The 11,903-nt window shown below is 50.2% G+C and overlaps 1 protein-coding gene across 3 annotated transcripts in view; it reads right to left on the reverse strand.

Moving 5' to 3' along the window:
* The window catches only part of lrp2a (low density lipoprotein receptor-related protein 2a), a 432,071-nt gene extending 421,919 nt beyond the window's left edge, over positions 1–10,152 (reverse strand). For all 3 annotated transcript variants that reach the window (XM_038789773.1, XM_038789772.1, XM_038789771.1), the window contains exon 1: positions 10,004–10,152. In XM_038789773.1, coding sequence (XP_038645701.1) covers positions 10,004–10,070 — 67 coding nt within the window. In that variant the 5' untranslated portion in view covers positions 10,071–10,152. The remainder of the gene's footprint in view (positions 1–10,003) is intronic.
* Positions 10,153–11,903: the final 1,751 nt, after the last annotated feature.

Here is an 11,903-nt window from a genome sequence, read left to right on the forward strand (position 1 = left end):
GGATCAATGACATGGGTGACTCAGCAGGGGTGGTGTGGGAGGCACTGAAGGCGGTTATTAGGGGTGAACACATTTCAATTCGGGCCCATAAGGAGAAGGCTGAACAGACGGAGCTGGACAGGCTGGTAGGCAAAATTTTACAGGTCGATAGGAGGTATGTGGAGTCTATGGGTGACGCGCTTCTGAAGGAGAATCAGACTGCAGCTGGAATTTGGGCTCCTGTCCACAGGTAAGGCGGAGGGACAGCTGAGGAGGGTGAAGGGGGCGGTTTCCCAAGTCTGGAGGAGCTAAAGAAGGAGTTTGAGTTGCCGGGTGGGAACGGATTTCGGTACCTGCAGGTACGGGACTTTGTCCGGAGGCAGTTTCCAGGCTTTCCTCGCTTCCCCCTAAGGGGACTACAGGATAAGGCGATGTCAACAACAGGGGTTGAGGAGGGGATGGTCTCGGAAATATATAAGGGATTGATGGAGTGGGAAGGGGTCCCAATCGGGGAGGTGGAGATGAAGTGGGAGGATGAGTTGGGGGGGGGGGCGGAGTTGGAAAAGGCCCTGAGGAGAGTCAATTCGTCCTCGTTGTGTGCCAGGCTTAGCCTGATCCAGTTCAAGGTGGTCCACAGGGCTCATATGACTGTGGCCCGGAGGAGCAGGTTTTCGAGGAGGTGGAGACAGGTGTGTGAGGTGTGGGGGAAGTCCGGCGTATCACGTACACAATTTTTCGGCGTCTCCTGGTGGGAGAAGGTGTGCTGATCGACTTTCCCCGCAGTCCATGACTCGAACTCGGAGTGGAAAGGGGGAAAAAAAGGCAGCAGCTCCCCAGAAAAAAACGGGGGAAGGAATCCAAGATGGCGGCCGGCGGAGCTCCAGAGGAGTGGAAGCAGTGGGCCCTGGAGCAACCAGCTGCTCTCCTGCATTGTTTTGCAGACTTCAAGGCTGAGGTACTGAGCTCTCTGCAGGAAACGAACAGAAGGCTGTCGGAGATTCAGATGACCCAGGGTGCTGCGTTGCAGACGCAGGCCACTGAACAAGAGGAGGAGGCCGGGATCCTCGTGAGTAAGGTGGAGGGGCACGAGGCACTCCACAAGAAGTGGCAGGAACGCTTCGAAGAGCTTGATCACCGCATGAGGTGGAAAAACCTGCGGATCTTGGGCCTTGCGGAGAGGCTGGAGGGGTCGGACCTGACAACCTACGTGGCTACGATGCTGAACTCGCTAGTGGGGGCCGGGTCTTTCCATCTGCCCCTGGAGCTGGAGGGAGCACATAGGGTGCTGGCCAGGAGGCCTAAGGTGAATAAACCCCCGCGTGCGGTGCTGGTGAGGTTCCACCGGTTCAGTGATCGGGAGTGTGTGCTGTGCTGGGCCAAGAAGGTGAAGAGCAGCAATTGGGAGAATGGGGTAGTACGGATCTACCAGGATTGGAGTGCGGAGGTGGCTAAGCGGCAGTCCGGATTTAATCGGATGAAAGAGGTGCTTTACAGGAAAAAGATAAAGTTTGGAATGTTGCAGCCCGCGCGCCTGTGGGGAACTTATTCGGACCAGCATTATTATTTCGATTCCCCGGAGGAGGCGTGGGCCTTCATGCGGACGGAGAAACTGGACTTGAACTAGGGGTTGGGGGTTGCGGGGTCGGTTGTAATACTTTATTGCTGGATTCTGCTGTTGCTGTGTTCTCTTTTTTTTGTACTTTTGCAATTTTGATATGGTTATTTATGGGGGTGTTGTTCTGTTGTGTTTTTTTGCTGTGGGGCATTGTTTGAGTTTTGTATCTTGCGGGGAGGGTTGGGGGGGTTTGTTGTATTCTATGTCGGGTTGGGGGCATGGAGTGGGGCTGGTATTTGGGAGCTGCGTCAGAAGGGTGTGGTGGGGCAGTGCGAAAGCGCGGGCTTTCCTCTGGTTTCCCGCGCTGCGGGGCTGGGGGGTGGAGACGATGACGAGGGGAGGCGGGGCCTTAACTGGTTCTTCCCCGCGCTGGAGCAGTGCCTGGAGGAGGGATAGATTGGGGGATGATCCCACTTTGGGAGGGGTCGGGTTATTGGCGGGAGTTTCTGGGGTAAGCAGAAGTTAGCTGACCCACGGAAGTACAATGGAGGACAATTCGCGGCTAGGAGGGTTCCTAGCCTGGGGGGGAAGGGAGGGGGGGAAAGGGGAATACCGGGTTGCTGCTGGTAGGGTCAGGAAGGAGCTGGTGGGGGCTGGGGGGACAGAGGTGAGGTGTTGTCGCTATGGGGACTGGGTCGGGCAGGGGTGCTGGCCTGGGACGGGCAGTCGATGGGCTATGGCTAGTCGACGGGGAGGGGGGCGGGACGCCCTCTGATTCAGTTGGTCACCTGGAATGCGAGAGGATTGAATGGGCCGATGAAGCGGTTGAGGGTACTTGCTCATCTGAAGGGGCTAAAGGCAGATGTGGCAATGCTTCAGGAGACCCACCTGAAGGTGGTGGACCAGGTCCGTCGGAGGAAGGGATGGGTGGGGCAGGTTTTCCACTCTGGGTTGGATGTGAGGAACCGGGGAGTGGCGATTCTGGTGGGGAAAAATGTGTTGTTTGAGGCATCGGAGGTGGTGGCGGATAAGGGGGGTAGGTATGTTATGGTTAGGGGCAGGCTACAAGGAGAGAAGGTGGTACTTGCCAGTGTGTATGCCCCAAATTGGGACGATGCGGGCTTTATGAGGCGTATGTTGGGACGGATCCCGGATCTGGAGGCGGGAGGTCTGATCATGGGGGGGGGGGGGGGGGACTTCAATACGGTGTTGGATCCTTCACTGGATCGGTCCAGCGCTAGGATGGGTAGGAGGCCGGCGGCGGCCAAGGTACTGAGAGGGTTTATGGACCAGATGGGTGGGGTGGATCCATGGAGGTTTGTGAGGCCGAGGGCACGGGAGTACTCTTTCTTCTCCCACGTACATAGGGTCTATTCTCGGATAGACTTCTTCGTGGTGAGTAGGGGACTGATTCCAAGAGTGGAGGAGGCTGAGTATTCAGCCATTGCAATCTCCGACCACGGTCCGCATTAGATAGAGTTTGAGATGGGGGAGGTGCGGGACCAGCGCCCGTTGTGGCGGTTGGATGTGGGGTTGTTGGCGGAGGAGGAGGTGTGTTGGAGGGTCCGGGCAAGTATTGAGGGGCACCTCGAGGTGAATGATACGGGGGAGGTTCCGGTGGGGGTGGTCTGGGAAGCCCTGAAGGCAGTGATTCGTGGGGAGCTGATATCCATCCAAGCACACAGGGAGAGGAGCGAGAGGAGTGAGAGGGATAGACTGGTGGGAAAGATGCTGGAGGTGGACAGGAGGTACGCAGAGGCACCAGAGGAGGGACTGTTGGGGGAGAGGTGCAGCTTGCAGGCTAAATTTGATTTACTGACCACTAGAAAGGCAGAGGCACAGTGGAGGAAGGCACAAGGGGCAGTGTACGAACATGGTGAAAAGGCGAGTAGGATGCTGGCTCATCAGCTCTGCAAGCGGGATGCGGCTAAGGAAATTGCTGGAGTGAGAGACAAGAGTCGGAATGTGGTGCGGAAGGGGGTAGAGGTGAATGAGGTCTTCAAGGACTTTTACGGGGAACTGTACCGGTCGGAGCCAACGGGGGAGAGGAGGGGAATGGAGAGGTTCCTCGACGGGCTTTCTTTCCCAAAGGTGCAGGAGGAGCAGGTGGAGGGGTTGGGTGCGCCGATTGAGCTGGAGGAGCTAGTTAAGGGGATCGGGCAGATGCAGTCAGGGAAGGCACCGGGGCCGGATGGGTTCCCGGTGGAATTTTATAAAAAGTTTGTGGACCTAGTGGGCCCCTTGCTGGTGCGGACACTTAATGAAGCGTGGGAAGGGGGGACTTTGCCCCCGACGATGTCGCGGGCGCTGATCTCATTAATTTTAAAGAGGGACAAGGACCCCCAGCAGTGTGGCTCATACAGGCCCATATCTCTCCTCAACGTAGATGCCAAGGTGCTGGCAAAAATCCTGGCCACCAGGATAGAGGACTGTGTGCCAGGGGTTGTGCACGAGGACCAGACAGGTTTTGTGAAGGGAAGGCAGCTGAACACAAATGTGCGGAGATTGTTGAATGTCATCATGATGCCGGCGATTGAGGGGGAGGCAGAGATAGTGGTGGCGCTGGATGCGGAGAAGGCCTTCGATAGAGTGGAGTGGGGGTACTTATGGGAGGTGTTGGGGAGGTTTGGATTAGGTGAAGGTTTCATTAGATGGGTAAGGCTGCTATATGAGGCCCCGATGGCGTGTGTGGCCACGAATGGGAGGAGGTCGGAGTACTTCCGGCTTTACCGAGGGACCAGGCAGGGTTGCCCCCTGTCCCCCTTGTCGTTTGCACTGGCAATCGAGCCGTTGGCGATGGCATTGAGGGATTCAGAGAGGTGGAGAGGTTTGGTGCGAGGTGGGGAGGAACATAGGGTGTCGTTGTATGCCGATGACCTGTTACTGTATGTGGCGGACCCGGTGGGAGGGATGCCAAGGATGATGGAGCTGCTAACTGAGTTTGGGACCTTTTCAGGTTATAAACTAAATTTAGGCAAGAGTGAGGTGTTTGTGGTGCACCCTGGAGACCAGGAGGAAGGAATTGGTAGGCTCCCGCTTAGGCGGGCAGGGGAGAGCTTTAGGTACCTGGGGGTCAGGTGGCCAGGGACTGGGGGACTCTTCACAAACATAATTTCACCAGACTTGTAGATCAGATGGAGGAGGAGTTCAAGAGGTGGGACATGCTGCCATTGTCGTTGATGGGGAGGGTGCAGTCCGTCAAAATGACGGTGCTTCCGAGGTTCTTGTTTCTCTTTCAGTGCCTGCCCATCTTTATCCCCAGGGCCTTCTTTAGGAGAGTGACTAGCAGTATTTTGAGCTTTGTGTGGGCACATGGGACTCTGAGAGTGAAGAGGGTGTTCCTGGAGCGAGGGAGGGATAGAGGCGGGCTGGCGCTGCCCAACCTTCTGGGGTACTATTGGGCGGCCAATGTGTCGATCGTGCGTAAATTGGTGATGGAGGGGGGAGGGGCAGCGTGGAAAAGAATGGAGATGGCGTCATGTAGAGGTACGAGCCTGGGTGCCATGGTAACGGCGCCGTTGCCGCTCTCCCCTAAGAGGTTTACCACGAGCCCGGTGGTGGTGGCGACCCTAAGAATCTGAGACAGTGGAGACGGCATAGGGGGGAAACAGGGGGCTCGATGGAGGCTCCATTGGGTGGCAATCATTGGTTCATCCCAGGGAACAGGGATGGGGGATTTAGGGGGTGGCAAAGGGTGGGCATCAGCAAATTGAGGGACCTGTTTATTGTCGGGAGGTTTGCGGGCCTGGGGGAGCTGGAAGATAAATTTGGGCTTCCCCAAGGGAACATGTTCAGATACTTGCAGGTAAAGGCGTTTGCTAGGCGACAGGTAGAGGGATTCCCTTTGCTGCCCTCGCGGGGGACGATGGACAGAGTGCTTTCGGGGGTGTGGGTCGGAGAGGGGAAGGTGTCTGACATCTATAAGGTAATGCAGGAGGTGGAGGAGTCGTCAGTGGAGGAGCTGAAGGCTAAATGGGAGGTGGAACTCGGGGAGCAGATAGAGGACGGAACTTGGGCGGATGCCTTGGAGAGAGTCAACTCTTCCTCCTCATGTGCGAGGCTTAGTCTCATCCAATTTAAGGTGCTGCACCGGGCCCACATGTCCGGGACTAGGATGATTAGGTTCTTTGGGGGTGAGGACAGGTGCACCAGATGTTTGGGGAGTCCAGCGAACCACGCCCATATGTTCTGGAAGAATTCTGGAAGGGGGTGGCGGGGACGGGGTCGAGGGTGATTGGATCCAGGGTCAAACCAGGTGGGGGCTCGCGATTTTTGGAGTTGCGGTAGAGCCGGGAGTGCAGGAGGCGAAAGAGGCCGGTGTCCTGGCCTTTGCGTCCCTCGTAGCCCGACGAAGGATCTTGCTACAGTGGAAGGATGCGAGGCCCCCAAGTGTGGAGACCTGGATCAGTGACATGGCGGGATTTATAAAATTGGAAAGGGTCAAATTTGCCCTGAGAGGATCAGTACAAGGATTCTATAAACGATGGCAGCCTTTTCTGGACTCCCTGGCTCAAAGATAGGTATCTTGGTCAATGGCAGCAGCAACCGGGGGGGGGGGGGGGGGGGGGGGGGGGGGAAGGGAGGAGGAGAGAAAAAGGGAGGCATGGCAATGAAGTACACAAATGGGTCTCATAATTCATTGTGCCTTATGGTATAATGCCAGTTTATTATAAAAGTCACTTTCACTGACTCACTGTGAGCAAGACCACAGAAGAATGAGGTATATACATTTTCAGGATTTTTTCTCCTAATATCACTGATCAATGCACTAAATGTATAGTATGAAAGGAATCTCATTATTTTTTGAGTTAAATCTGAAAATGTGCAAGTGCCTTCCTGTCCTCAAACGTCCACTACCAATCAACAATTAGATTCTGCTCTCAAGCTGTGTTTACTTTCAACAATTGGAATTTATTGCTTTAAAATGATTGGCCAATTTAAACACAGTTCCAGATTATCAAAAGCGTATCTTGTGTTACATAAAATATCACACCCGTCACTTATATGGATAGACAGGAAAGGCTGGGCTATTCTTCTCAGAGAAGATTAAGAGGGGATAGAGATGTTCAAATTCATGAGAGGTTGCGACAGAATAGATGGGGAACAATGCTGCTATTGGTGGAATGGTCAAGAATCAGAGGATACTAATTTATGGCAATTGGCAAAAGGAACAACGGTGAGATGAAGAAAAACACTTTTACACATCACGTGGTTAGGATCTGGAAAGGCCTTCCTGAAAGTGTACTGGGGGCAGGTTCAATAAAAGCCTTCAAAACAAAATTTGATAATTGACGAAAGAGAAAATTAAATTGGACGGCACGGTAGCACAGTGGTTAGCACAGTTGCTTCAGGGTCCCAGGTTCGATTCCTGTCTTGGGTCACTGTCTGTGTGGAGTCTGCACGTTCTCCCTGTGTCTGCGTGGGTTTCCTCCGGGTGCTCTGGTTTCCTCCCACATTCCAAAGATGTGCAGGTTAGGTGAATTGGCCATGCTAAATAGTCCTTCGTGTCCAAAAAGAAAGGTTAGGTGGGGTTACTGGGTTACCAATATGTGCAGGTTAGGTGAATTGGCCATGCTAAATTGCCCTTAGTGTCCAAAAAAGGTGGGTGTACCTACACCTCAGGGACTGTAGCGTTTCAAGGTGCCAGCTCATCACCACCTTCTTAAGGGCCTAGCCAGTGATGCCCACATCCCATAATGATTTTTTTTAAATGAAAAGTATTTTATAAATTTGTTTTTGTATGTTTGTACCTATTGCACGATAGCACAATGGTTGGCACTGTTGCTTCACGACGCCAGGGACCCACGTTCGATTCCGGCTTGGGTCACTGTCTGTGTGGAGTCTGCACAGTCTCCCTGTGTTTGCGTGGGTTTCCTCTGGATACTCCGGTTTCCTCCCACAAGTCCAAAAGACAATGTTAGGTTAATTGGACATTGTGGATTCTCCGTCTGTGTACCCGAACAGGCGCCGGAATGTGGCGACTAGGGGCTTTTCATGTAAGCCTACTTATAACACTAGTAAATATTATTATTATAATAAGTTTTTTGTGGTTTAATTCTTCACTGGAGGTTCCATCAGTACTCTTGAGAGGTCAAAGGGTAGCACGGTAGCAAAGTGGTTAGCACAATTGCTTCACAGCGCCAGGGTCCCAGATTCGATTCCCAGCTTGGGTCACTGTCTGTGAGGAGTCTGCACATTATCTCCGTGTCTGCGTGGGTTTCCTCCGGGTGCTCCGGTTTCCTCCCACAGTCCAAAGATGTGCAGGTTAGGTGGATTGGCCATGCTAAATTGCCCTTAGTGTCCAAAAAGGTTAGATGGGGTTACAGGTTACGGGGAGGAGTGGAATGGGCTTAGGTAGGGTGGAGGAGTGAGCTTAGGTAGGGTGCCCTTTCCAAGGGCTGGTGCAGACCCGAATGGCCACCTTCTGCACTGTAAATTCTGTGATTCTATGACTCTATGAAAGTGGTTCAGTGGCTGAAAAGGTTTGAGAAACCTTGCTGTTGAACATTAATTTGGAGGCTTGAAACCATATAACAATTAGGAATTTCAGCTTTCCAGTTCACAGTTGACAATATAACCCTGGTATCTCTGAATTCTGATGCATAGCTGAAAGTTGAGTGAAAATTTGATGTTGTAGGTCAAAAATGGAGAATATTGCAAAGCTATCTATTTTTGTACCATATGATCAGCAGGAGTTTTGCATTTAAGTCTGTACTTTTCCCTTTAATATTTGCTTGTATACACACATAATTGTGTGTGTCTCTGTATGTGTGTGTGTGAAACCATCACCCACCCTATATGCATTTCTGATGTTCAGCTTGGATTATCTGAAAGCAATCTGTGTGATGATGCAACTCCTGTGCATGGGCCACTGTATATTCAGGTACAAAGCACAGAGCGGTTTGTGTGATAAAACCGTATCTTAAATCATGATGACCAGATTTTGAAAGTTAAAGTTACACCTGGCCCTGATCATTAGAGTGTCTAACTAATCGTCAGTCAATGCATATTTTATCACGATCTTTCGGCAAATATTTTTGGCACTGTCAATTAATTCTGTTTTCCTTAAAGATGCTCAGGTAAAAGGTGGACTAATTCACACGTTGCAGTTGTTGTTACTCAAGACTTACTTTTTCATAAAACGTTTTTGCATTCATCCATTTAAATCCATTCTTATTATAACCCTTAAAACGACAAATCATCACTCCAAAGGTGTCCCCCTCCCAGGAATAAAAGGCCTGAGCAGGTACTTTCCAACTGCTCTCAAGTGCTCTTCCTTGAAGCAAAGCTAAAATTTAAAACGGTTAGTGCCCCACACGGGTTGACCGTTGAGTCATGCTTATTGGAAAGAACATTAACCCAGCGTTTCACAAAAACGCATGCTGAAACAGAATTTCTGCTTTTCAAGCAGCTGGAGTATAATTAGTTACTTGATTTACTCTAAGGAGATTAGACTGGGCACGGAAAGAGATTACAGTTACAGCACTTTTTGAGCAGCGCACAGCAATGTACCAGGGAGTAGAGCCTGAGACACACAGTGCGCTCGAGACAACTTCCAACACCTCCCCGGGACAACAAAGGGGCGCGGGGGTCGCACTGTACCACACGGTGGCTGAAGAAAAGTGATGGATGATTTTGACAACACTGTCCAAGGAAAGGAAGGCATCTGGGAGGCAGCTTAACAGCACAAGTCCAATTAACAGATTCTCTGTGTCTGCCGGTCACATGCGCACCCGTGTTACCTAGCAACAAGACAACTCACTAAAAGTTCGCCAGGAAGAATTTCAAATCTTTAGCTGAGTGGGGCTTTGTGCAAGGAAGAAAATATCGGTTTACTGAGTCATATTGTGGGGAAATACAGTAAAACCTTTCACCTGATGCATGGTTCATCTTGTGGAAAGGACACGCACTGCATCTTTTTTTTTATTTTTGCCCACAAAACTGCTTTAGATGCAGGAAAAATAGTAAACTTCTGTTGAACGGGTTGCGGTTTATTGTGAATAGCGGAATTTAGCCAAACGGTTTCCATCAAGATGCATGGCTTTTACCTGGTACTTTGCGCTGGTATCTTTACTCATTTTGCTTTTCAGATCCTATTTTGTAGGTTTGTAAGGGTAAGTAGGTGTAAAATTGTAAGAGCTATTCGTGTTAAGTACTAACTAAATTGTTGTTTTATTGCCCACTGAGACGTCGTTTTTACTTTAAAAACACCATTTACTGGTTAAGTGTCTCCCACAGTATTCTAAAGTAGATGATACATAATATTTCCTAAATATCAGAAACAATACTCTCAACTATATGACAAGTAATGTTAAGAGTTTCCATAAAACACTGAATGTACATTTCCTCTCAATAATCCGTTGAGTAAAGTTACACACATTATTCAGTTCAATAGAATAAATATTATAGTAGCGGTTTGTTGTACTCCAAAAATAAAAAATAACTTTCCAAACTTGTGCATCTTCTTACCTTCTGAGCTGCATTGAACTATCAGCAAAGTTCCCAGCAGAAAGAGTGAGGGTGTCTGGCGGCGCATGCTGGAGCCCTGCGCTTGCACTCCTCACCAGCTCCTGCTCCAGCTGGCTTTGTAAGGAAAGGTTGTGGAACCTGGTTGATGTAGGGTTCAATCTGTCTCCCACCCACCCACCAACCCCCTCTCCTGATGCTAGCTGGGAAAAGGCGTGTTCGAAAGTCGGGGCATTGCCTTTGCACTGAAACCGTTCAGTGCTAAACCTCTGCGCACCGAGGCCCTGGAAGCAGCATAACGCAGAGCCGGGCTCCCCTAGCAGGGAGGTGTCTGCCAGTCCTACTGAACCGTTATTAGCACAGCACTTAACAAACAATAGCTTAGGACAACATACTGGCACGGCCAACTTGAGAAATCTCGAGCTCTTCATTCCAACTTTCTAACTGGGACAGTTTGGCTCAATTTTCTTCGAATTTTGAAGTAAAGATGCTTAATTCTGCAACATTAAGTAGGTTATGAAATAAGTTGGAAAGGTTTTTATGCAAGCTGTTCTCTCTAAGTACTCCCCCCCCCCTTCTCCCTTAGGTGTCCGTTTGCTGTGGCATTGGTTGTTATTTCCCCCAGATTGATAACTCGATCTTTTATCTGTACTGAATTCAAATGGTGCATGTTTCTATTTTACATTGTTTTGGTCAGCTGGATATATGCCAGTAATGCAATGTTTGTTGGTAGTGTGTGTGTGTCTGCTTTACAATTCTGACAGTTGCAAGGCCTATCTGTTAATTATCGCAAGAGACTGATTGATTTCCTATTCTTGCCCGGTGTAGTGATGCAGGGGACTGTGCCTGCTATTCATGATCAGGGCGGCTCGGTGTTGGTACGGCACAGCACCGGGGTCAAGCCTTTGCGCTGCAGTGCAGCACGAGGGGCAGCTCAGCATATTCAATGAGCTTCCTGACACATCCCCATCACAAAGAGCAACCCACCCCACAGCCTCCATCACCAGCAGCGCTCCTGTCTCCACCCCCACCACCTCCTCTCCAACACAACACATAGTCACCACTTAGCTTATCAAAATGGACAACTTTTGTTTTAACAAGTCCTCCAACTCCCATTAAGCTCTTCTTTCTTTTCTTGCCCTTTTGTTTTACTGTTGCCAACTTGATGAAATTCTTGTCGTGGTTTCACAGCGAGTGTCAGGCTGACCAAATGTAACCAGCTGCGTTTCTTTATGAGGGCGGTGATAAAGCGGCTAATCCCAGTGCTGCCCCGGGAAGAGGGAACCAAAGGATAACGCCAAAAGTGATTTGAAATAGTAATAACAAAAATGTGCACATTCTTTGCCAGAGAGGCTTGCACAAAGGAAGACACGTTGAATTGCACCGATCAATTTGCAGATGAGCAGTTTTAAAGGATGTTTTCCGCCATATACATAAATATATATATATATTTACGGTCTGCCGAACCCCGCTGACAAGAGTTGTGCTGGCCTAGTTCCAACAACTTGCCCATTCACATGTTTAATACATTTAAAATCCACCTGGATGGCTCAGTGTGCTAGTTTTCGTGATCCACAGAGAAAACAACGATAATGCGAGTGAACATACTCAACACACATTTCAAAATAAATTGTATTAAATCCAGACGTGCGGGACAGGGGACTGTGCCGAGATAGTGTAGCCGAAGTTATCGCCGAACTGCCAGCCAAAGCTTTCCACGCACCCGCCGAGGGATGAGGGTTGCATTATCCTCCGCCCTGAGGTCTAGTTGACAAAGGCCTTTTGCTTTATTGTGCGTCTCTAAAATTAATGTGCCTCTTGCTGTTGTGTAACTATGTACATTATGCCAAACGTTCCTTTGAAGTCAATGATATGCTTTAAAAGAATTGGAGATGAATGGTGA

This window comes from Scyliorhinus canicula, chromosome 2, assembly GCF_902713615.1.
Source record: "Scyliorhinus canicula chromosome 2, sScyCan1.1, whole genome shotgun sequence".
Lineage (NCBI taxonomy): Eukaryota > Metazoa > Chordata > Chondrichthyes > Carcharhiniformes > Scyliorhinidae > Scyliorhinus > Scyliorhinus canicula.